Source organism: Staurois parvus, unplaced genomic scaffold (genome assembly GCF_062004578.1).
Source record: "Staurois parvus isolate SC_StPar_1 unplaced genomic scaffold, SC_StPar_1.0 ptg000050l, whole genome shotgun sequence".
Classification (NCBI taxonomy): Eukaryota; Metazoa; Chordata; class Amphibia; order Anura; family Ranidae; genus Staurois; species Staurois parvus.
Genome location: NW_028317846.1, coordinates 3,928,240 through 3,955,400, shown reverse-complemented (window position 1 = coordinate 3,955,400; position 27,161 = coordinate 3,928,240). Strand labels below are relative to the sequence as shown.

At 40.5% G+C, this 27,161-nt stretch overlaps 1 protein-coding gene across 1 annotated transcript in view; it reads right to left on the bottom strand.

Annotated features, from left to right (window-relative positions):
- The window catches only part of MPHOSPH8 (M-phase phosphoprotein 8), a 104,478-nt gene that overhangs the window by 46,603 nt on the left and 30,714 nt on the right, over positions 1–27,161 (bottom strand). The window contains exons 5-10 of the mRNA XM_089666222.1: positions 25,275–25,529; positions 23,997–24,119; positions 23,829–23,917; positions 21,879–22,019; positions 16,444–16,530; positions 15,573–15,727 (exon numbers count right to left, since the gene is read on the bottom strand). Of these exons, the coding sequence (XP_089522348.1) occupies positions 15,573–15,727; positions 16,444–16,530; positions 21,879–22,019; positions 23,829–23,917; positions 23,997–24,119; positions 25,275–25,529 (850 nt within the window). The remainder of the gene's footprint in view (positions 1–15,572; positions 15,728–16,443; positions 16,531–21,878; positions 22,020–23,828; positions 23,918–23,996; positions 24,120–25,274; positions 25,530–27,161) is intronic.

Genomic DNA, 27,161 nt, shown 5'->3' with positions numbered 1-27,161 from the left:
TCATGGCTAATCTTTGAATATCTGGACATGTATACTGCGTATAATGCATTACATTCTACAATGTGTTGGTGTACATGGTATTACAGTGTGCAATGCGTTGCTGGATTCTGCATGACAGTGGACAGCGTATCACAGTGTGCAATGCGTAGCTCCATCCTGCATGACAGTGTACAGTGCATTACAGTCTACAATGTGTGGGTGTACACGGTATTACAGTGTATTACAGTGTGCAATGCGTTGTACACTGCAGTGTGCACTAAAGCATTTTACACTCATGCACTGTACACACTAAAGCATTTTACATTCATGCACTGTACACACTAACGTATTTGACATTTTTAGTGTGCAATGCGTTAGTGTGCAATGCCTTGGACAGTACAATACATGTGCATACCCTGAAAAAGGGTCCTGCACATTTTTGGCCCGGATGCGGTGCAATTTGAGGTGTGCAAAATGTTTGTCTCTAATTGCAACGCACACAAATTGCATGTGATTTGCCCAGGAGTGCGGTGTTATACCACACTGCATGTATGTGAAGCCAGAATAAAAGGATGTGGATTTTGTCTATTTTTACTTGCGTATGTTAACATTATGGAAGTGCATTATTCTTCTGTTTAACATGCTATAGAAATGCAACATGCATTTGGATGCAGTGTTTTTGTATGTGCATTTTGGAAGTATTCTAAACACACATTGACCCTAGGGCCACACCATATCTTATGCAGGCCATAGATGGGTCGAAAATTGGCCGATTTTTCGTCCGGAAATAAAATCGGCCGATTTTCGGATCGTTAGTGGGCTATTTGTTCGGCCGTTTTTCGGTATTTTGGCAGATTTTTTTTTTCGGTAAAGTTGGAAAAAAAAACGGCCGAATTTGCCGATCGGCCGATTTTCGCGGCAATGATGGGCAAATTGGCCGATTTTTTACTGATAAAAAATCTGCACATGAGCAGTGACCTGCAAGAGGAAGACAAAAAGAAGAAAAAGAAGAAGAGGATGAAGAAGAGGATGATGATGAAGAAGAAGAAGAGGATGATGATGATGAAGAAGAAGAAGAGGATGATGATGATGAAGAAGAGGATGATGATGAAGAAGAAGAAGAAGAGGATGATGATGATGAAGAAGAAGAAGAGGATGATGATGATGAAGAAGAAGAAGAGGATGATGATGATGAAGAAGAAGAAGAAGAGGATGATGATGATGATGAAGAAGAAGAAGATGAAGAAGAAGAAGAGGATGATGATGAAGAGGATGATGATGATGAAGAAGATGATGAAGAAGAAGAGGATGATGATGATGATGATGAAGAAGAAGAGGATGATGATGATGATGATGAAGAAGAAGAGGATGATGATGAAGAAGAAGAGGATGATGATGATGAAGAAGAAGAAGAAGAAGAAGAAGAAGAGGATGATGAAGAAGAAGAGGATGATGATGAAGAGGATGATGATGAAGAAGAAGAAGAGGATGATGATGAAGAAGAAGATGATGATGAAGAGGAGGATGATGATGAAGAAGAATAAGAGGATGATGATGAAGAAGAAGAGGATGATGATGATCAAGATGATGAAGAAGAAGAGGATGAAGAAGAAGAGGATGAAGATGATGAAGAAGAAGAGGATGAAGAAGAAGAGGATGATGATGAAAAAGAAGAAGAGGATGATGATGAAGAAGAAGAAGAGGATGAAAAATGAGAGGAATTCCAGTATGGCAAAAAGTGTCCCTGCAGAGAGCTCCGCTATTTCTTTGACAGTTCCTTGACATTTACAGCGGTTGCAACATTGTATCTATTTGTTTCCGAATAAAAACATCTGTATCCTAAATGGATACAAATAGATACATTGTTGCAACCGCTGTAAATGTCAAGGAACTGTCAAAGAAATAGCGGAGCTCTCTGCAGAAACACTTTTTGCCGGCTGTAGACGGGATGAAAATCGGCCGATTTTTTTTTTACCATTGCTGGCAACGTCGGCCGCTTGAACAACCAATTTTTCATTTTTTAAAAGAAAAATCGGCCGTTTTTCTCCCCGTCTATGGCCTGCATAAGCATTAGTGTGCCTGGGGGAGGGGGGGACCTTTGGCCTTTCCAAACACAGTAGATGCTCCAAGAATGTTTCCTTGAACTCTTGAAATGGTTAAAAAGGAAAGACACTCTAGATAGCCTGCACTGAGAATTGACTGTCATGATGACGTGTCAATGATTATTTGCTCTCATTTTTCAGGAGTGGTACTGCTTGCGGTTGAAGCTGGTAGAAATCCACCTTCACGTCCTCCACTCACCTTCACTTGTGGCCAGTGGATATTTTGTGGCCGCAGGCAAGAACTGGCATCGAGGACCTGCATAATGACCCTGGCATGCCAGAGGTGGTTTGGAAGCAGCACAGCAATTTGACCATCCCTTTCCTCTATGTTGGTTTTAGGGGTGCAGAATTGCTTCTCGTTCGTGAACGGACTGTCGCCGGATATCAGAGTCCCCATATTTTCAAGATATGTTTTAGCCATGTTGGCTTATTTTTATGTTATTTTCCAAGTGTGTCGCACCTAACCGCACAGTAGTGTGGTGCCATGCGTATTTGTGGCTGTGAATGGGGCTGTTTTTAATAGACGTGTGTAGGTGCAACAACGTTTTCATCATGGTACCTGCGCACATCTACATAGGGCATTGCATTTCTTTGCTGTGCTGGAAAATGTGTGTTCTTGCATGCGTTTCTGCACCACCAATGGTGTGAACAAGTCCTAAGGGCTGGTTCACACTATAGAAACAGTCTAGATGTGTTCCTGATGGGTTTTTTTCATGCCCTTTTGGCATGCATGTTTAGTGTGTTCCAGTACATTTTGAATGCGTTTTGGACATGTTTACATTGCATTTTTATATCCCTTCCACTTATTTTTTTCTATTTTCTTTGTATTCAATGTAGTTAGGGACATGTGCGTTTTAGTACATTCAAGGACGTTTCAATGTGTTCCAGTACAGTTCTGTGCAGAAACAATGCAGCGTGGTCAACTTTGTTTACAGCACCTGCAATGCACTGAAAATGCAAGTGCTGATGTGAACTATGACATTGACAACCATATAACCTTCTTTCTGTGCGTTTGTGATGCTGAAAAAGCAACTGAAACACATGTAGTGTGAACTGGCCCTAAAGGTTATTAGAGGTCAGGGAACGGGACTGACCAGGAATTGTGAATTCAATCAGACTAGTGGTGAGATACAATCAGCAATTGTATAATAATGTGAGATCTGAGCTGTAGCTGATAGAAAATGAGACACATTCACTTGATCAGTAAATAGATAGTTAAAGAGTGGGGCGGTGATCCATAGATTTGCATATGGGACAGGTGATGACGGGGTGGGGGAGGGGGTCAAGTTGTATAAGGAGACAGATTTAAAAGAGAAAAATGTTACAATGAAATATACACGGCATGAAACTTGCACATTTCCTAATTGGCAGAAGAGTACATTCATCCACTTTCTAGTCATTAGGCAAAATCATAATTGTTTGATCAATATTCCTGGCACTGACACAACCCAGAAAATTGATATCCATTTTTTAGGATGTAGCCATGACCGGGATTAGAACCCATGACCCAAGTGCTGTAAGTTCTGAGCTCTAACCACTAAACCACTGTGGGAGACACAGTTTGAGTTATAATGTAGAATAGTTCCATTGTTTGAAAATGATAGAGCGAGCGCTGGTCACATGATATAGACTAGTAAAATGGTAATACACAAGATAAATATAACCACGAACAGTAGTGCATGAACTCGTGAAAGGTCATCCACCCCAGTGACAGTGTACTACACTATTGAGCACCTTTCTGGCTCCTGTGGCTGAGCTAATTCCTCCCCAGGACCATTTGGGCACCCACCCTGATGGATGGATGGATGGATGGAGCTGGATGACTAACCCATAACTGCCAGCATACCGCTGCACCCCCAGATGTGTGATGTGTATAACCCATGCACATTAATACTTTTGTTCTGGTGAGTGTAGACCAGTCCCAAGGGTGGTTTACCTTTCACGAGTTCATGCACTACTGTCCGTCACGGAGAGACCACACGTGCCATTCATAGGCACTCTCTGAGTTGGTACTCTCACACCAAGGACATTCCATTATTCAGGAATGATTCTATGAACTTATTTTAGCACCATTTACAATATTACATCATTGTTGCAATTCTTTGCACTTTTTGGTTTTTACATGCGTTCATTATTGATCACATGCATTTATAGCGCTGCACTTGTCTTTACCATAGAATAGTTACGTGATTAAAGAGAATGAAGATATATAATTATATTGGGAAATTAGAAGTATATCAATTATTTGAGATATAAGTGTGTAAATGTTTAACATTTGAGTACAGAATGTTTGACATTCATTAGTAAATGCATTAGTTTCCTGATCATTTTGGAGACACAGCAAGAAAATAAATAGAAGAAAATAGAAAATTCTAATACAGGTGTACAGGTGTATTTATAACATTCTAAGAATTCTTTTGCCATCATGAAAACGCCAATGTAAATAAAGCCCGCGCTTATGCGCCATCTAGCGAACATATCCGGTATTGCACCTAAAAATGTGCCAGTGATAGCAAAGTAGTCAATAGACGCTCGTCAATGAGCTTGCTAGACGCTGGTCAGACGACTGATTGATTGACCGGAGTCTGCCTGAATGGTCAGTCTCTGCTATTACACTCACATCTTAGTGAATCAGGGCCCATGTGTCTGGGTGATTCCGAGAGAGAGCACAGTCATTCAAAGTCTGTTAGGGGTCGTCTGGTGAAGTGCGAAGACCTAAGGGAGTTAGGAAAAACTGAAAACTGATGTGCAGTCAGCCAGTCAAGGCCTGACATGGGAGAAATGAGATGTCTTGCTTGGGGTCACATGGTACGGTGGAGGCATCCTATAGATTGTACACCATTGCCCCTAGAAAGGCTGAGTTGTCAAAAATAGGAGAGAGGGGACCAAGATCAGTGGAAAGGGCATGGAATATCCTATGCTTGTACCAAAGGCATAGAGCTGCTGAGGTGAGTGGGGAGAGACCAGGAAAGGTCTAGGAGTGTTCATAGCCCCATAATAGAGCTCGGAGATCGTATGGGGACATTTTGTTCTCGATCATAGGAGAGGCCTTGGAATAAGGGAACACAAACCAGTCAGGAAAGCGTGCTAGGATCGTGGCTATGTAGTAACGTTCAAAGTCCGGAAGTCCACCTCCACCATGATGTTTAGGTAAATATAAAGTGCAGAGTTTAAGTCGAGATACTTGTTTACGCCAAATAAATTGAGAGGAAAGCGAACAAAGTTCTTCCGAACCAGGGAATAGGTTTGGAATCCCAAGCATCCAAGTCTCTACATATTGAAGATAGAAGAGGGCCATAGAAGAGAGAATAAACATCTGAAATACTAGTGGGAATGACCGTGCCTAAATACTGAAGGGAGCGGTCTGACCAATGAAAGGAAAAATTAGAGCATAGAAGACAGAGGGTGGCAGGTGGGAGCGACCCAATTTTGGACATATAAAGTTTAAAGTTAGAAAGATCACCAAATCTTTTAAATTCGTGGAATAGAGACGGTCGACTGGTGTGTGGTTGCTGACTATATAAGAGCAAATTTTCAGCGTATAAAGAAAGTATATAGTGAGCAGACAAAATAGGAATACCCAATATAGTGTCATTTTGTCTGATGGCCTGTGCCAAGTGTTAAATGACTAGCACAAAAAGAAGGGGAGATAGGGGCAGCCCTGTCTAGTTCCGTTTGAAATCTTAAAAGGTGCAGAGCGGGTACCATTTACCAAAACAGAGTAGAGTGCCATAACTTTAGTAATAAAGTTGGGACCTAAGCCAATTTGTTGGAGGGAAAGACGTAAAAAAATACCAGCTGACCCTGTCAAAGGCCTTCTCAGCGTCAAAGGACAGAATGCAGGATTGAAGATTATGTTTCTGAATGTAGGAAATTAAATTTAGGGTCTTAGTCGTATTGTCTCTTGCTTCGCGACCAGGGACAAAACCGACTTGGTCGTTAAGAATTATGGCAAGTAATAAAAGTGATAATCGAGAGGTCAATATCTTGGAGTAAATTTTTAAATCCGTGTTCAAGAGGAGATAGGTCTGTAATTACCACACTGTGCACCGTTTTAAATACTGGGCTGTGTTTTACTGTATGCACACTGCTTTGCATGGCTGTGCTATGCACAGCCATGCAAAGCAGTGTGCAGGAGCTGACAGGGGAGATAACTGCTTTGTTTACCAACAAGTTCTCCCTCCCCCCATCGGAGATGCTCGGCAATCACCAGGCAACAGCGAGTAATCACTGGCTGGGACCCAGTGATTGACAGCCGAAGCCACGAATGGTGGCGCGGGTAGGGAGTACCCCCCCTACCCGAAAATGCAAACACACACGTGTGCACACACACACACACACGTATATACACACACACCTGATTTTGCATGGGTATTGGTTAAATACCACTATTCCTATAGTCAATAAGGCCTGCAATCGCGCATATGAAATTATAGAGAAAAATGTACTGTATGGAAGCCCTGCTAATTGGTCATGGGTAAACATAGAAACCAGCATCTCTCTTCAGCAAACTGAACAAAAGAAGAAAACTGACAGATCACTGTAATAACAAGTGATGTTAGTACCGTGATCTCCCCCACTGACCTATTGTACTCCGACAGGGGGTGCAATTGTAAGTATGCCTATGCTGTACATGAGATATAGCTTATTGAAATTACAATGTTATGAAAAACAAATATTTTATTTCTTAAATTTTCAAAATTTTTCACTATTTTTTTTGTAAACTTATGCCTGCAAATAACTTTTCCTCATTTCTTCAGTGACTTACCTAATGGACAAACTTGAGGTTCAGGGACAGTAAGACACTATAAAGCCAAATCAGTATAGCAAAAGCGTAGTGCAACTACACTGTGTAGAGTCCAAGATAAATGTGCATATTATTATTATTATTATACAGGATTTATATAGTGCCAATAGTTTGCTCAGCACTTTACAATATAACGGGAGACAATACAGTTCAATACAAGAGGGATAGGAGGGCCCTGCTCCTTGGAGCTTACAATCTAGGAGTAACTTTGAATGCACTAAAAAAAAAAAATGTATTTAATAAAAAAAAAAGCAAACAAATGTAAATGCGTCAAACACAATTAGTGATATAACTCATGAAATGAATAGATGAAGTGCAATGAATAACCCAATATAAAATGTTAAAAATGGCAAACGCATGGCAATGCTTAAAACACAATTTGTGATATAACTGATGATATTAAAGTGTAATGAAGCTCAACCAACCTTGTAAATACAGGGCTTCATAATTCATATTCCCCTTATAAACTTCATAAATACTATAAAAAGCATGTTAACGCATATATATTAAATATAAACAAATGCAGAATGTATAAAAAGTCCCAAAATATCCAGTGATAAATTTCTTTCAAAATACCGCGTTTTGTGACATGCATGCTCAATAAAAAGTTGCTGATGTGTTCCACCACAGTGAACCATCACCTACCAATGCTGCTGCTTACCTCAAGGTTTGCCCCACACAAAAAAGGTAAGATCAAACACACTTTCCGATCACTCTGGGTGTATTAACTGGCAATATTCCTCCAATTCACTTGTAATAGGTAAGTGTCACTTTAAGTGTCCTAAGGAGAGGAGAGGGGGCCACTACGCCCATTTTAGACACTACTCCAGAAATATACCACCTTAAGGGAGCAATATACTATGGGAACGAAAATGTAAACAAATTATCAATCTAGGGCACTTGTATGTTACAATACATGAGTGTTTTTAATCTTCTTTTAACCACTTGTTTACCGGGTACTTTTACCCCTTTCCTGCCCAGACCAATTTTCAGCTTTCTGCACTCTCATATTTTGAATGACAAAAAATAAAATAAGTAAATTACTACCTGGGACGTCCCTAAGCACATGAGGGGAGGGGGGACATAGTAGCCATCATCAGGCCCGAAGAAACCACTCAGCAGCCCACAAAACACTGCGAGCAAAAGTAGTATCCTCAGCACCCATTGTGTCCACCTGTTAAAAACCTTGCAAAGGTGTGTACAAAGGCCCAGGTCACAGCCTCGCAAAACCTAAACCAATGACACCCGATGACGGATAGCCCAAGAGGCTACAACACTTCTGGTAGCGTGAAATGGTGGCTGAGGTTGAAGAACCACCCCATCATAGCAGAGTATCACAAAACAGTTGTAAGAAACACCATCCTGACACTTTTTGTCAAAGTACTAGTACCTGGAACACAATCGTCTAAGAAAAATAAATAAATAAATAGAAGGCCCTGAAATGGCTCAAAAGATGGCTAAAAACACCAAACTGAAAACCTGACTCTGGGCAACACGCATCTCACACCTTGAACAGAAGTATGCACCAAAAAGACGAACTCGGGCTTTGAAAATAGTCAAGGTCAAAACTGTCCCTTGACCATACCCAAGGCCAGCATATCTACTCCATACTTGGAGGAAAGCGAAACTTCATCCCACAACATACTTGCAATTATGCAGCTCCCTAGCTTCACACCATGCCACGAAAAATTTCCAGGTCCTATGATAAATCCTTCTTTTGCAAGCCTTCCTGTCCTTCAAGAGTGTATGAATGACTGTCTCTGACACTCCAATATCCTTCAGGAATCCGGTTTCAATAGCCAAGCATTTAAAGCTAGCAAAATGTAAGGAAGGCTGGATGATTTTACCTTAGCCCGAGGGTCCGGCTGAACCAGAAAAGGCCAGGGATTACTCTCAGATGTTTACTATGTCTGCAAACCATATATTTTCTTGGCCCAAGGCGGTACTACTAGAATCACTAGTATACATTCCAATCAAGTTCTGCATAGCAGGCATGGGATAAGCTGTATAGGAAAAAGGCCCAAATCAGAGAATTGGTCCCCTAGCATCACTAGGGCCTCTATCGCAATCCCTGAAGATCCCCAGTTTCCCAGTCCTGGCGACAAACTTATGCAGCTTCGCACGGAACCCGATTATTATCAGATCCACATTGGGTGTGCCCCTCATCAACACAGTGCAATGAACACCTCCAAATGGAGGGACTATTCACCTAGAGACAGTTGCCAACGCTTGAGGTAATCCGCCTGCCAATTCTCTATCCCTGGAATGTGAACTGCAGATAGAGCGAGAATATGGAGTTCTACCCAGGACAGGAAGAGATTCACCTCTACCTGATAAACATGGCTCCTGGTACCTCCCTGGCGATTAATATATGCCACAGCCGTGGTACTGTCCGACTGGACCCCATGGGGATCAGGTCCCCTGCACTGACGGGAAGAAATATTTCCTGGTCTCCAACATTATTTGAGCCATCCACCACTCTAGAGATCGTAGCATTTAGGGACATGGAGACATTAGAAAGTCCAACAACCAAGTCCTTCTGTCCTGCCTACACAGGTCCAACAGGTTCCACATCTATCAATGTTTTCCATGGCTCTAACAATGTGGAGCCTTTCAATTGTTCCAAGCCAAAATGTTTCCGGACTTCTAAGGCAGCCACAACATTCTGTCCACTCAAATTAAAAAGGGGGAAGGTGCCACTTCCTTCTGTTCCCCAGCCATTACAGAGAAAGGAAAAGGACCAACCCTTTCACTGGACACACCAAGATTTCCCCCTTTCATTTTAATATCAAAAGAGTCAAGAGTGAGCTTATCCATTTCTCTTACATGAACTACATCCTTCTAACTCCTTTTATTTTCCCACAATCTACAAAACTGCAGAAAATCTCTCCACTACAGCTTCATGAAGCAGTAAGAATACCACCCCCCAAAGAATGTGTTAAGGAGTATCAATTTCACAGCCATTTGGCAATCACATGTTACCATATATACAAATAACCCCAAGAATGCTAGGGTGAAACTTTGTAGATTTGACAAAATACAGCAGAGCAGTAACAAGGTTTCCATCAACTGAGATCACACACACGTTTTTACCAAACAGTATGTTCCGACAGGATGCATTACATACCACGTGCAAAAAGACATGCATTTTCCCAAAAAAGCATTATCACATTGCACTGATCACCCGTTAAAAGAGACAATAAGCAGCAATGTGCTCTAATGCATGACAATGGTAACACTTTATGGGCTCTGCCCCTTTGACCTATTTGGCCAATTTCCAAGTTTTGGGCCTACAGTCCTAACTGTAGTAACAGTCTTGCAATTTATTCCATGCCCTTAACCCCTAGAACAGTCTTACCATATTCTCCAGGTATTTTTTACACTGCGAGATATTGCAGTCAGGCATGGATGCGTCTCTCCACCAACTGGTCTGCAGTCTTAGGGTCCCCATGGCTGACCCATTTCCTTAAGGTGGCAGGAAGTGTTTGTTGATAGCGGTCCATGACAGCACACTACATTTCCTTGGGAGATGTATGAAATCAAACATCTGAATGCGGTGCCTTATTACTACTATACATTTACTTATACACCTGTTGAGCCCAGACCGCAATCGTGTCACTCAGGCATGCAAGAACTTTACCTTTACATATATAATCCAGGGTCACCTGTTTCCAGATCATAATAGGGTTTTGGGGTTCACCTATCAGGAAAAGTGCCAACTGCCAGGCCCATTGGTCTTTTTGCCAACATTTCAGTGTTGCAACCCTCTCAAAAGTTGTGAGGTAAAACTTCCACATCAGCAGTTGTCATCTATTGTAGGTAAAGTGCATTAAGTGTAAAGTATTTAAACTCCCTTCACTTTTTCAATTTCGTTAGGTTGCAGCCTGATACTGATGTTTAAAATCCATAACTTTCTCATTAATCTAAACTTAGTACCCCATAATGACAAAGTGAAAAACTGAATTTTAGAAATGTCTGAATTTATGAAAAAGGAAAGACTGAAATATCATATTGGCTTAAGTATTCAGACCATGCGCGACATTTGAAATTTAGCACGGGTGCCTCCCATTTCTCTTGATCATTGCTGACATCTTGATTAAGTCCACCTGTTGTAAATTAAATTAATTGGAAATTTGGAAAGGCACACACCTCTCTATAAAAGGCCTCACAGCTGACAATGCATGTGCAATCCGAATCAATATTACTGCAGGGCACAGATCTGGGGAAGGATACAGAAAAAGGTCTGCTGGATTGAAGGTTCCCAAGAGCACAGTGGCCTCCATAATTCTCAAATGAAGATGTTTGGCACAAATAGGACTCTAAGAGCTGATCGTCTGGCCAAACTGAGCAATCAAGGGAGAAGGGTCTTAGTAAGATGTGAAGGATAACCATAACTGCAGCCCTTCACCAATTTATGGCAGAGTGGCTAGATGGAAGTCTCTCAGTGCAAACCACATGAATGCCCACTTGGAGTTTGAGAGTCCTGTAGGTGTATTTTTTTTTGCAGACTGTGAGGAACAAGATTTTCTGGTCTGCTGAAACCAAGATTGAATTGTTTGACCTCAATTCTAAATGTTATGTCTGGAGGAAACCAGGCACTGCTCATCAACTGCCCAATATCATCCCAGCAGTGAAGATTGATGGTGGCAACATTATGCTTCGGGGATGTTTCCTAGTAGCAGGGACTGAGAGCGTGGTCAGGGTTGAGGGAAGCAAAGTACAGAGATAGTCTCACTGAAAACCTGTTCCATGGCACTCAGGACCTCAGATTGGGCTGAAGGTTCACATTCCAACATGACAACGATCCTAAGCACACAGCCAAGAAAACACAGGAATGGCTTAGGGACAACTCTGTGCATTCCCTAGAGTGGCCCAGCCAGGGCCCTGACTTAAACATCTCTGAAGAGACCTGAAAATTGCTGTCCGATGGTCCCCATCCAACCTGAGCTTGAGAAGATTTGCAAAGAAGATTCTTCAGCTGTGTATACAAAAGGAGCATGGGGGAGCTCTTGTACATAATGGGCATGGTGTTGACATCCGGTCCAGGTGGATCATCTGTCCACAGTGGCTCACAATTGATATAATCCAGAAATATTTAGACAGAATAAAAGGTGAATAAAAGAACCTGGACCGAATGGCATACACCCACGGGTCCTTAAAGAATTGAGCTCTGTCATTTCAAAGCCACTGTTTCCAATTTTTTGGGACTCTAATGACTGGCACAGTACCACTGGTTTGGCGTAAAGTGGTGCCTATATTTTAAAAGGGGTCAAAAGCTTTACCAAGCTAGACATGTTAGTTTAACTTCTATAGTTGGGAAGATACTGGAGAGTTTAATAAAAGATCACATAGATGGGTTCTTGCTGGAAAAAAATATTTTAACCACATCAATACCGGGTACTTTTACTCCTTTCCTGCTCAGGCCAATTTTCAGCTTTCAGAGCTGTCACAGTTTGAATGACAATTGCGTGGTCATGCAACACTGTACCCATATGACATTTTTATAATTTGTTTCACACAAATAGAGCTTTCGTTTGGTGGTATTTATTCACCACTGAGTTTATTTTTTACTAAACAAAAAAAAAAAAAAACCTGAAACTTTTGAAAAAAAATAACACAATTTTGCAAACATACATTTCTTCATAAAATTTAGGTCAAAATGTACACCGCTATTTGGTGAAAATAATAAAAATAATTTGTATTTTTTTTTCAAATGTTTCTTTTTTTTTTTTATAACACTTTTCTTTTTTTTATATTTTTTATTTCAACACACTGTGGCCAAAGCAATACAATGTTACCATAGTAACATTGAACTACTCTGGACAAGTGATCAGGATTTTTTTTTTCTTTTAAAACACATTAGGATTGCTAATACCAATGTATTTAATTGATATTTGCAATCATTGTTACTGAATGAAACTGATTCATTCAGTCTTTTGTTGTGATTAGCTGTGGTTGGGCAAAGCTGATCACGATACAGATGGGCTGTGAATGGCCCTGTCTGTATCATGTGAATGCTTTGACCAGTCACATCTGTCACATGACACTGGCAACAGGCCAGTGTAGTGATGTGTCATCAGCTGTGTCCCGTGGACACAGCCGATGACAGATTACCCCGCTGCATAGCCACGCAGCTGCGTGAGTGGCTCATTTTGACAGGACGTCATATGACGCCCAGTCACAACGGCGAGTGTCAAGCAACAGACAGCATGGATTCATGAAAGACAGAAGTTATCAAACAAATCTTTCCAAGGTTTTTCAAACCTCATAAAAAGAAATCAGAAGGGTGGCTGTGGACATGGATTTTGCAAAAGAGTTTGCCACAGTTCTCCACACATGGCTAATGTGTTGTCCGTGGTGTACCCAAAAGGTTCAGTGTTCGGACCCATACTTTATAATATATTTATGAACGATATAGGGTCTGGGATTAAAAATCCCATTTCAGTCTTTGCAGATGACACCAAGCTGTGCAGTGGAATAACATCCTTACAGGATATCTCCAACTTACAAGCCAACCTCAATGCACTGTTTAATTGGGCAACTATGTGGCAAATGAGGTTGAATGTTGATAAATAGAAGGTTATGTACTTGGGGGGCTAAGAATATGCATGCATCATACATAGTGGGGGGGTACAACTGGGGGAATCAATGGTGGAGAAGGATCTGGGAGTTCTGGTAGATCACAAGCTTAATAATGGCATGCAATGCCAAGCTGCAGTTTCTAAAGCGAGCAAAATCCTCTCTTGTATTAAAAGAGGTATAGACTCCAGAGAGAGATATCATATTACCCTGTACAAATCATTAGTAAGACCTCATCTGGAATATGCAGTTCAGTTTTGGAACTGGAAAAAGTTCAGAGAAGGGCAACCAAACTGATAAGAGGCATGGAGGAAAGATTAAAGGAATTTAATTTCTCTCTTGAAGAAGGGAGATTAAGGGGGGATATGACATATATCTATCTCTCTCTCTATATCTATCAGCGGTTCATATAGTGAACGCGGAAGTAGTTATTCAGCCTGAGATCATCACAGAGGGCAAGGGGGCACTCTAAACGTCTGGAGGAAAAGAGATTTAATCTACAAATACTGAAAGGTTTCTTCACAGTAAGAGCTGTGAAAATGTGGAATAGACTCCTCCCAACAATTTAAAAAAAAAAAAAAAAAAAAAAAAAAAAAAAAGAAGAAGAAGGACTGGATTCTTCCTTGGATACACACAATATAACTGGTTACTAACATTTATAGGTAAAATTGATCCAGGCAATATCTGATTGCCTCTCGGGGGATCAGGAAGGAATTTTTTCCCCTACAGGAGCAAATGGAATCATGCTTTGCTGGGTTTTTTGCCTTCCTCTAGATCAATTGTGGGTGTAGGATTGTTACTTTTATTTATGGTTGAACTGGATGGATTTTTGTCTTTTTTCAGCCAGACTATGTAAGATTCGAGGCTGTAATTACTGCCCAAGGTGCTTCAACAAAATACTGCGTAAAGGGTCTGAATACTTATGCCAATGTGATATTTCAGTTTTTCCTTTCTTAATACATTTGCAAACATTTCTAAAATTCCGTTTCAACTTTGTCATGATGGGTACGGAGTGTAGATTGAGAAAAAAATGAATTTAAACAGCTGTAGTGTCAGGCTGCAACATAACAGTAATTTGTAGCAGATGGCGCAAAAAATGAGTATCTCAAAATGTGGTGGTCTAAAAAGGTCTATGAAAGTCCAGTGTATGAGAAAAAAGACTAACACTGCCCCGAAATGCAGAGCCGAACTCCACAGATCTTTCCAGTGAAGAGCAGTGCGGGGGGGGGGGGGGGGGGTGTTTGCACAAGTCTACCCATTGGATTACAGGTAGGCTGTGCACCTAAGCAGAATGCAAGAAGAAAACAGACCATGCTTGGATGGATGTGCTGCCATGTATAGTCAATTTAAGAAAAACAAAAAGCAAAAAAAACAACAAAAAAAAAACAAAAAAACCCCACATTAGGAGTGACAGGATCACTGGGTATTTCACACAAAGGTAGCAAAGCAAAAAGAACAGGATACATTTTGATACAAGCATTCATGCATTGTACCACAGACACAAATAAGGAATATGAAATGTTAGGATTAACACTTTCAGACAAAACAAAGGGTTTCTACAACACAGTGTGTTGGCCAAAGAGCACAGCAGACACACTGTTTTACATATCCCAAAGAAGAGTAACTGCTCCAACACATTCACTTGTGTGTCTGTGGATTTCCTGTTGAATATGTTGCTTTGTAAAACAGGTTTTAGATATAAAACGGGGACAAAGATGGAGAAAAAAGTGAAAAGGAGCCTGAGCCTTCCCCTATGGCTCAAAATGTGATTACAAAATAATATGCAACACATTAGATTTACCTGTTAAAAAAAATTCCTTTATCAATTCAGAAAAAAAACCATGCACACTTACTTATCCAATTTATGTTGCTACCAAAGATGGCATAACCCATCAGTATGTTATGTATTGGAAAATACAAAAAAAAATAAAAAAAATTTAAAAATCATCGGTGTACGATAGTATTGCTCCAAAACAATTGTGAACAGAACATCCCTTTATCGCAAAGTGTCTGTTTTTGCTTAGCTAGACAGGTCTCTCAAACAGTCAAACAAGCATCTACCATCATTTCAGAGAACAAATGACACATAAAAAAGGAATACTTACTTTTCCAAATGTCCATTAATTAATTCAAATAGCAGCACATTATTGCTCTGTTTAGCAAACTGTAAAGCATTGCCCTGGTGCTTTGACAGCACATTACAGTCGGCACCTTGTTCTATCAAGAGTCGCACGATATCATAATTCCCTCTCTTACATGCCTAGAGAGACAAGAAAAAAAAAATGATTTTGTTATATATGGATATGAGATATACTCTGATACTTATCCAAAGTCACATCCTATTGGGTTTTTGGCTTCAATTTATTTCTGATTAACACTGTCCGCTGTACCCCAAATAAACACTTTAAAACAGATATACAAAGCACAGTAACAGAAGACAGCAAATGTTAAAAGAACACTGACACTATATACATAAACATGTATTTTTGGAAATGTTGCCTTTTGTTACTTTGTTGTTGAGCACAAAAAGAATTGGGTTTGCACCATCCAATGGGTCTGGTAGGGAGATTATTTTGGCAGAATGTCCTTAAATTTTAATACCACAGGACAGGGCTTATATTACAAGACCAGGCAAACAGCAAAATGTTTGTGATCTTTGCATATAATCATTATGCTTGCTAATTTCAAAACCAATGAAGGTACTAGCAAAAAATAGACCAAATATAATCCATATATAACAAACTTCATGATGGGAACACAAACATTAAAATTAGTACAAATAGACAATTAACAATGTGGATGGAAGGAGTTTTTGCCATCATGAAGACAATATAAAACTAGGAAAACATGGTTTTATACACAGCTAGAGCCAGGGAGACAACTATTGTCTGCAACCTGCTGAGAGAAGCATTTCATAGACCCGGGGTCTTTGCAAAACAAAATAAATTTTATAGGTTTGCACAATATACCATTTACCTTCATCAGGGCTGTTTCCCCAGTCGCTTGCTGTAAATTCACAAAAGCACCAGCTTCCAGAAGGATGGAGACAGTTGTCAGATAGTTCTATGAGGAGAAAACACAATATTCAATATTCATAAGACAACGTTATTGTCAATGTCGACAGACTTTAGTTTGCTCCAGAACTGTGTCTCTCAATACAAGTCATTGGAAATGCAAAAATTAAAAAAAAAAAAAAAAAAAAAATGCTCTTATAGAAAAGTAACATTATAGTTAACTGGTTATGAACCCTATTTTTTTTTTTTTTTGCTTAATGCAGTACCAGAATTATAAAAGAGAAAAAAAAAAAAACATTCCACTGCTTGTTCTCTCCACCCAACCTCTTAAACAATTACCCAAGTGTTCTCATGATCCAACACTGTGCCCGTCTGCAGCAACGCTGCTCTTTTTCCAGAACCACAGGGTTCACAAGAGTGCAGCGGGAGCCACCAGGGGGGCCGAGCCCCACGGTGTGTCTATGGGCACACATAGCATGGACTAGGAATGCACCCACACGTGTGCTCCCATACGTGGCTTGCTATGGGGTCACACGCAGGAGAGGAGGAGGAGAGCGCCAGCGGGGGATTCCAGAAGAGGATGCAAGAGGCTGCTGTTACCGTCTTTAACAGCACCCCGCAAGTGCTGTGGTCACCCTCCCTCTTTTGGGTGCCTTCTTTAGCAAGCCAAGTGCCAAGAAGGCTCCTGTACAACCACGCTACCAAGCTGAGCTGTGCATGCCCATAAGCAACAACCCTGCTTCCATACATCAGATTAAAAACTTACATTTGGTAAGTGCTCACCCAGCATTAAGGGTATCAGCACAGGTATGTAGGGGTTCCTGAACACAAAACTACACTTCCGGGTACATACCCCTTCCTGCGTAATGTCACTTTACTGTGATCTTGTTCATCATGATTTGTCATACACTGGCGTTTAAGAGTAGTCTTGATACACTTTTGAAAACATCAGTGTATAATAAAACACGTCAAGAGATCACAGTACAGTGAAGTCATTAGGCAAAAAGGGTTTAGTATGGTGTTCAGAAACCCCCTACATACCTATGCCGATATCCTTTGTGCTGAAAAACAATCTGGTTAAGTCAATCCCCATAAGAGGGGAGGGGTGTATGTAAAGAAAGGTGAAGGTGTCACATGTGGTAGAAAAGGAAGACTGTGGTCATGGATATGCACTTTATAAAAGACATTTCTTGATTGAATTTGTATTAAGAGTGTTGTCTGGGCTTAATATTTCGAAGATATTTAGCAAGCAGCATTGTGATATTTTGAGTTTGCCATTTGCACTTAATAACATGCACTTTGCCTGTGATTAAATAACTTTTTAAAAAGGATAGGTTCACCTCATAAACATGTTACACCCGTATAAAGTTTGTAACAATGATCACACATACCTTTCCCTGTGAGAGGAAGGAGTCCCTCTCCCCTGCAGCCACAGTCATATTTTAAATCTGCCTGCACAGCTGTGCCTTTCAATCACAGTGAATGAATAAATTACAAGTCATATTCCCAGACATCACATTCAGCAGAATGCCATCAGATTAATATTGTGAAGCTGCAGCTTCCTATTCTCTTTTCTATTCCTATTATATTTCCTATGCAGAAAGAGAATTACATACCATGCAAAAAAAAAAAAAAAAAATGGCTATAACTTTTCCAGTAGAAGGGCACATACACTAGGTAACTTGCCATCACAGAGCCTATTTTGTTCAGACAATGCCTCCAATTCTCATACATGGTTAACCATAACAAAAAAGTCTTGTTACAGTTAAAAACACATGTAGATATTGCAGGAAGTATAAAAAGAACACTAAGGTTGTTCCTTTCACTAATGGTGAGGCTTATCTATTTAAGCAGTATATGAATTGCAATACTAAATCAGTAGTGTACGTAATAAAGTGCAGCCATTGTAAAACTCAATATGTAGGATACACCATATGACCCCTTAGAATAATAATTTCTGAACATTACAATGACACCAATCAGAATGCCAAAAATATATCAAATGTCTCAATACAATTTAGAGACATGCAGCACATAATGGTAATCTCGACTCATTTTCTTTTTTTGGCATAGAACAAGAGGCAACCTAGAGAAGGAAACTTGCATTGCATTTTGTTACAACAGGAAGTATGGTGGATCCATACTTCACACACAAGAGCACCTTTCTGTCTTCACAACAGATTGGATATTGATTTAATAATTTTGTGGCAATGTTGTATATTGTGAATATTCTGCTGATTGTGTTTTAGTAGGATTGTTACTATTTTGCAGTTTGCTATCTTTCATGTGCAGTCATTTTGTACAAAATTGTGTTTAATGGTTAGAGTCCGGCCTCCCAGGTGGGAGATTGAGAAAATATAAAAGTGTTGAGTTTTTATATCTCGTCACGCTATGAGGAAGGCTGTATTAGCCAAAACGTATTAGCATTCTGTACCAGCAAAGTCTATTAAGAGTTCACCAAGTTGCCAGCTTTATTTGCTATTTTGGCACTTCGGTTCCACAGACCAAGATTTGAGCCAGAGTCTCCTGCGCACAAAAAGCTAAGATTTCTTCTGATCATTACGTGCACCTCCTAGATTGTAAGCTCTAATGAGCAGTGACCTCTGTTTCCTCTTGTACCAAATTGAATTGTTACTGTAATGTCTACCTTCATTTTATAAAGCACTGCGCAAACTGTTGGCGCTATATAAATCCTCTATAATATTAACTGCAAGCGCATAAACAGTCACAGACATGAGCTCCAGCTAATGGGAGGACGGAGGAACCCATTAATATAGATGCAGGATGCTGAGCAATATTCTTGGAGCAGAAAGCCAGGGTCTGGCAAAATGACATGGCAGCAATGGTAAGTTGCAGAGCAGGGCTTGAGAGGGATAAGAACACCTTGCTAAGGGGTTATAGCCTTTTACCCGCTTAATCTTTAAAGCGCTATTAAACCCAAAATCAAACCTTTATTATTTTGCAGCATGTGATGGCTGCATTATTTTCACCAGTAAGTGTGTTGTTTTTCAACAGAACAAGCTGTTCTGCAGATGCAGCAGTTAAGAGGGTTGAGACAAATCACTGACAGGGGGTGCTTAAAATGGTTAGCTTTTATTCATTTATGTAAAACCTTTTTCCCAAAAAGGAACAAAAAACGGTGGCCATAACCGCCTGTAAAGTGTTAGCTGGAGTTTGTCAGTTTATCTAAAATCTGCAAGTACACCCAACACTACCCACCCTCCAGATTGACAATGATGCTGTCTAAAGGGGGTCTCAGTTGCTCCTTTATCCAGAGTGCAGGTATCTTAATACAGCAAGTGTGTTAACGGCCAAAACACAAGGTGGAAACTGAGGCAATAAAGCCTAAAAAGGAAAGCTAGCACAGCCACCACATAAAATAATTGGCTAGAATAGACTACATTTTTGGTTTGGGATATAATACTGCTTTTAGCACCTGGATGTCCTTCCACCGAGGGGGGAGTATAGATCATCAGGATTAAGCTAATTTCTATATAAAACAAGTTGCAATAGCGAGTTTATCTAAAGGTGGGTGCACGCACTCCTTCAATGTATCTACTGACTAGCAACGTAGCCACCCTTGAACAGCAGACAGGAAGGTTGAAATGTTGTTCAACATGTGTTTGGAAAATGGCGCATGCATGTGCAGAATGGTAACTACTGAAAGTGCTGTAGTAACCAAAGTGCCGCAGCCAGCGCTCCAGTGTTAACCATGTAAAGACTTGGTCCATATAATATAAAGCACATACCAGGCTCACAGAAGGGACAAAGTCCAGACTTACTGTGCCTGAAGATGCCCTTCAGTCCCACCATGCAGCACAGGAACATGTAGGCAGGATCCAGGAGATATGCTCCATCCCATGGCCACTGCCCTACGAGTAGGCACAAACCCTAAGAAGTCTTCAAGAATAAGGTCCCACCAGATGGGTGCACCTGTAAAGCACTTTGCGTCTAACTCACACACTACTTCAAGAGCATGTATGAGAGTCCAGTGTGAAAACGCACATTACAGGTCAGCCACACTTCACATCAAAGTTTGGATACAGGCTCCAAGGCTGTGCTGAGCATCAACATATCTGAAAAGCTGCAGAGTCTCTGGTTCTGCAGCTAACTGAACCATCTTGCTAGAGGAAAAAGGGAATCTTGAGAAAAAGTAGAAGATAAGAAAAGGTTTGGTTCTTTCAGAAGCAGCAAAGACATCTGTTCTCCTAGAGACACTAGCAAAAAACTGAGGCATGCTGGAATTAATAGGGGTTACACAGAGCTGTTCTTACAGCTTTGCCAGAGCCCAGTCTTGATTACTCATCCTGTGTCCTGTAAAGTGTATGATTAAGAGAAAATACTTTAGCCACTGAAGCCCCTATGTAAACAGTACTTACTATGCAAAAGCCACTAGCAAGGAGCCATGAGCAAGGAGAATCAAATCTAGGGATCCTAAAAACCACCTTCCTCAGCCTTCACTGCCTGATGTTTTGAATGCATTTCTGTTGCTGCATGCATTTTAATTTATGCAAGCAGTACTTTTCTTACATGCTGTACCCAGTACCTCCCCAGAAGCAGATCTGCATGATAAAGATACTTATGGGGACTCTAAACGCCATCCTTCCAGCTGCATAGATCGTAGCCCATCTACAATACAACCTAATACTTTAAAAGGATACGTTCACCCATATTCAAGGTGTAACATATAACATGTTCTGTGGGACCCTCCCCCGATCCCAGTTGTGACATCTAGCGGGGGATCTTTTCCCCTCCACTAGCTATCACTAGCTGTGAGGGGCGCCGTCTACCCACATCATTTATTCAGAGCTCAGAGTCGGAGACTACAATTCCCAACAACCTTTGCAACGGACCTGCATAGCACCAGCGATCTGCTGATCCCTGGTGCAATGCTTTCCAGGCTCATAAAACAAAAAAATAGTAAATTTACTTTACCTAGAAAAAAAAACAATGCATTTATTTTTTGTTAAAAAGGTGAACTTATCCATTAAAAGTGATTGTAAAGGCAGTGTCCCCTTGTGAGAGCAGAAGAGAGCACCTCTGCTGCAGACAGGACTGGATTAGTGGAGGAGTCAGGTGTTGGAGGAGGGAAGGCATGACAACTAGTGGGATGTGTTTTTACCTTCATGCATTCCCTGGATTAAGGTAAAAGTGTTAACTTTAGAGAAACGTTAACCTTAATACAGCCACCACATCCTCTCCCTCCCCAAGCTTTTAAAGTTTTCCTTTCTATGCTGCACAAATAGCAGCCCTTCTACAAAAAAAAAAGCACACATTTTATAAAAATGTATATAGTGTACCAATTTCAAGGAAACGCCATAACAAATACATACATTGGATATAAAAAACCCTTGTAAATAAGTAGCAGACCAACCACCTCAAAGAGAACCTTCCCACCTTTTCAGCAGCATGTATCAGTGCTGTGGTCCCATTTTTTTGCCTGGCATTGATCTTGGCTCCTTTCCTAATCAGAAGACGGAGAATGTCATCCTGTCCAGCAGCTGCAGCCATCATCACCAGAGTCATCCCACTGGAGTCCTGCAGCAGATAGAAAACAAGGTGTTAAAGTGTATGTTGCCCCACCATTCCATATTCTTGATATGCCTCTGGTGGTACAATGTACTTGTGTTCGAAGTATCCTGTTCCCTTTACTTTCTAATTTCAAATTGACCACACCAGGGCATGAAAGCACATCTATCCCTGTGTGGTCAGTTTTCTTCTTTTCATTCTACTTGGGAGCACAGCCTGCCTGTCCTACAATGATCAGACTTGTGCTAACATGCCATCCTGCACAGCTCTTTACTAGGAAGATTTATGTAGTGGCATTTGCTCTGTTGACACGCCCCTCTGCAGTCTCCACCCCCACCTGCAGCTAAGGAAAAAGGGAAAAAAAAGAAAAAGAAAAAAAGTATTTAGAATTTCTGCCCTTGGCAGAAAAAAAAAGTGATACCTTTGAACAGTTTTTTTTTGTATAAGCGTTTGAGCGTTTTTTTTTGGCAGAGAAATACAAGCCAAATGCAACACAGAAAGATTTTTTTTGACTCTAAACTCTGAGCTTAAAAAAAAAAAAAAAACACACTTCTAGACTACCTAATTCATAGACACATAGAACATTAGTTTCCTCTAGGAGCAGCGTTTTTTTAATCCTGTGTACATGGAGTCTTCAGGAGATATTTTGTAGAAATGGTCTAGTAAATCCAGGCTTGCACTGAATACTGCATTAAAATTCTTCCATGCTTCATGTATTAAGACCTAAGTGCAGCCAAAATACAAATTTTTTTTTGTTGTTTTTTTTAATTTGGCTGCACTTACAGTGAATATAAAAAGTCTACACACCCGTTAAAATGTCAGGTTTCTGTGATGGAAACAAATGAGACAAAGAAATAATTTCAGAACTTATTCCACCTTTAATGTGATCTATAAACTGTACAACTCAATTGAAAAACAAACTGAAATCTTTTTCAGAAGAAGATTAAAAAGTTTTAGAATGGCCCAGCCAGAGCCTAGACCTGAATGCGATGGAAAATCTGTGGAGTGATCTGAAGAGGGCTGTGCACAGGAGATGCTCTCGCAATCTGACAGATGTGGAGTGTTTTTGCAAGGAAGAGTGGGTAAACATTGCCAAGTCAAGTTGTGCCATACTGATAGACTCATACCCAAAAAGACAGTGCAGGAATAAAATTAAAAGGTGATTCAACAAAAAGTATTAGTTTAAGGGTGTGCACACTTATGCAACCATATTTTAGTTTATTTGTACTTCCCTACAAATAAAAGATTTCAGCTTCTTGTTCATCTGAGTTGTACAGTTTTTAGGTTACATTAAAAAGGTGGAAAAAAAAAAAATCTGAAATTATCTGTCTTTTTTTTACATCACAGAAACCTGACATTTTAACAGGGGTGTGTAGACTTTTTATATCCACTGTAAGTTCTTAAACGGTCAATATATAAGAGGTCCTTTTTGAGGCACCCTATTGTTCAGCTATTGCTTGCAATGTTGTGATGTCAAAACATTCTCTTATGTGTTTATTTCTTCCCCCAGTTTGCATGCAGTCAGTTGCATCTATCCTGCCATGTGACTGGTCTGTTCTTCTTGGCTACCTAGAAGACACACTTTTTCCCAGAAAGGGAAAAAGGCATAATATTTTTGTAGACTTTGTGAATGAAGAGAAAACACTATCATACAATAAAAAAAGAACACTGAAGTATGCTCTGCAGTGCTCAAAACCTTACACTTGTCCCCCATTACCATCCACAAATCAGCAGAAAGAGCAAGATTTTAGAACAACATGGAAAATAATTTCTGAAAAGCAGTATCAGCACTTCATACTAGTAACACCAGACTATTACCTCTTGATCCAAGTTGTACTCTTCTTTGGAATTAAGTGCATATTTTACAGTTAAGTAGTCACCATTTTTGACAGCCTCTTTCAATGCACCTGATTAAAAGACAAAAGAAAATTTAGTTTGATAAAATGTATGGCCATTAGAAAATGTAATAAAAGCAAAACAACTTACTGTTAGGGATAGGATCCTTAGGGATGATTTCATCAGCTCCATCAAGATGCCTCTGAAAGTCCTCCAAAGTCATCCACTCCAACTGTAAATCTACTGCCATCCCAGCTACTTGGGCCTTGCCCTCTAGAGACATTGCAATAAATACAACAGGGATCCCAGTTATTCCATTTTTATGCTTTATGACAGGTGGGTGTAAGAAAAATATAATAATGCAGCTCGGTCATCAATAAAACATTCTGTTAAATGAAATCAGTGCAAGTACCAGAACTTGAGTTGATATCAGCCATATTATGTACCCTGCCAGACAAGGTCGTCATTTGTGCATTTAGCCCTTTTCCTGGAGTATGTTACTCACAAAATACACGTGTAACATGTTCCTGGTGTGAACCTAAAGATAACAGCATGTAAAACGTGAGAAAGTACTCAGCATGGAGGCAGCTCCAGCCAAAATTGTGCTTATGACATCTAGAGCTTCCTCTTAAAATTCTCAGAATTGGCCTTTATGGGAGAGTCAGAATATACAGGTTCAACATGACTACGCCCCTCTCCAACACCACTGCTCTTGGCAAGAGCCTCAGCGTGCAGGTAACCAATTCTCACCCTCTCCCCTTGCCAGAATTTATTTCAACTTGATTAATATGGTCCGTCTGCCTGTTATGCATACTTTTTTATTTTGCCATTATTATAAAGCGGATATAAACTTTTTTTTTTCTCCTTACAAATAACAAAACATGTTATACTTACCTGCTCCGTGCAATGGAACTGCACAGAGCAGCCACAAAGCTCTACTGGGGTCCCCCGCTGGCTCCTCCTCTTCAGTGTTTCTGCCACCATAGCAAGCTTCTTGCCATGGTGTTAGTCATGCAGGCTCACTCCTGAACCGGGCTGTGTTCGTCCACAAAAACAACGCATATACACACACGGCACTTTATTAGGTACACCTATTCAATTGCTTGGTAGACGTGGCAGAGGAAAACTTGACGTTTAAACCGAGCATCAGAATGGGGAAGAAAGGGGATTTAAGTGACTTTGAACACTGCACTTTTTTCCATGCTGTAATCATCTTACAAAGACTGTGGTGATGTCAAGCTCTCTAAAGGTTTAAATATTTTTTATTAATTTTAAATCTTTTTACGGAAAGATATCCCAAAAACATTTGTACAAAAAGAAAAAAAAAAACCCATTAAAAAAAAGGCGTATGTCCTAAGTCCCCATTCTATTTTCATAATTTCCCACTTTGTTCCCTTAAGAGAGATAAACTCTAAGTGAAGCACATACCAGAGTTTTCCTGCAAGCGATACACTGTGTCCATAACCTCTTGATCTCCTTCAGAAGCTCCATATGTCCATGAGTCGGTCTCTTCTTGCGTAGATCTCCTCTCTTTATATGCTGACTTTACTTCTTTAGGTTTGTAATCTTCTGAGGATCGAACGTCAGAAGTCTCTTGTTCCTTCCTTATGGTGTCCATGCATTCTGCTCGATCTTCAGGAGAAATGGTGAAGGCATCATACACATGTTTCTGTTCTTTGGGAGCTGCGGCAATTTAAAGGAACACAATTTGTAGCAAAGATTGTAATGTTACACTAAATATAGTTGCTCAAGTACATCGATATATAAAGGACATCAGAAGAATTTTTAAAAATGTGACCTCAATATAAACCTATTGGGGCTCAATGTCAGGTGTAACTACACCAATTATACTTGGCTATTTAGTTAGACACCAAGATTGAATAAGTAGAGGTATATGTATGTGGCTGCTACATACACTATATTGCCAAAGTATTGGGACCCACCTCCAAATCATGGATTCAGGTATTCCAAGCACCTCCATTACCACAGGTGCATAAAATCAAGTACCTAGGCATGCAGACTGCTTCTACAAACATTTGTGAAAGAATGGGTTGCTCTCACGAGCTCAGTGAATTCAAGCGTGGTACCGTGATAGGTTGACACCTGTGCAATAAGTCCATCCGTGAAATTTCCTTGCTACTAAATATTACACGGTCAACTATTAGTGGTAGTATAACAAAGTAGCAGCAACTGGGAACAACAGCAACTCAGACACGAAGTGGAAGGCCACGTAAAATGACAGAGCGGGGGTTAGTGCATGCTGAAGCGTACAGTGCGCAGAAGTAGCCAACTGTCTGCAGAGTCAATAGCTAAAGACCTCCAAAACTTAGTGTACCCTTCATATTAGCACAACAGTGCGTAGAGAGCTTCATGGAATGGGTTTCCATGGCCAAGCATTTGCATCCAAGCCTTACATCACCAAGTGCAATGCAAAACATTGGATGCAGTAAAGAAAGCACGCCACCACGGGACTCTAGCAGTGGAGACGTTCTCTGGAGTGACAAATCACTTTTCTCTGTCTGGCAATCTGATAGACGTGTCTGGGTTTGGCAGTTGCTAGAACGGTATTTGCCTGCCTGCATTGTGCCAACTATAAAGTTTGGTGCACGGGGGATTATGGTGTGGGGTTGTTTTTCAGGGGTTGGGCTTGGCCCCTTAGTTCCAAGGAAGGGAATTCTTAAAGCATCAGCATACCAAGACATTTTGGACAATTTCATGCTCCCAACTTTGTGGGAACAGTTTGGGGATGGCCCCTTCCTGTTCCAACATGACTGCGCACCAGTGCACAAAGTAAAGTCCATAAAGACATGGATGAGTGAGTTTGGGGTGGAGGAACTTGACTGGCCTACACCTCAACCTGACAGAACACCTTTGGAATGAATTCGAGTGGAGATTGGTAGCCAGGCCTTTTTGTCCGACATCAGTGCCTGACCTCACAAATGCGCTTCTGGAAGAATGGTCAAACATTCCCATAGACACACTCCTAAACCTTGAGGACAGCCTTCCCAGAAGAGCTGAAGCTGTTATAGCTGCAAAGGGTGGGCCAACTCAATACTGAACCCTATGGACTACGTGTAAAGGCAGATATCCCAATACTTTTGGCAATATAGTGTATATATGATTGGCATTTTAAGGAGCACTTGTTTTCCCATTTATCCTATTAAAAGATATTTGAATAGGACCTTGGCACAGTAGATTTTTGGTTTACCTGTAAAGTCCTTTTCTTGCAGTACATTAGAGGACACAGGGTAACTTCATATCCTTTGCAATAGGGTTATGCTGCCACATTTAGGTCACTGGACAAACACACAAAAA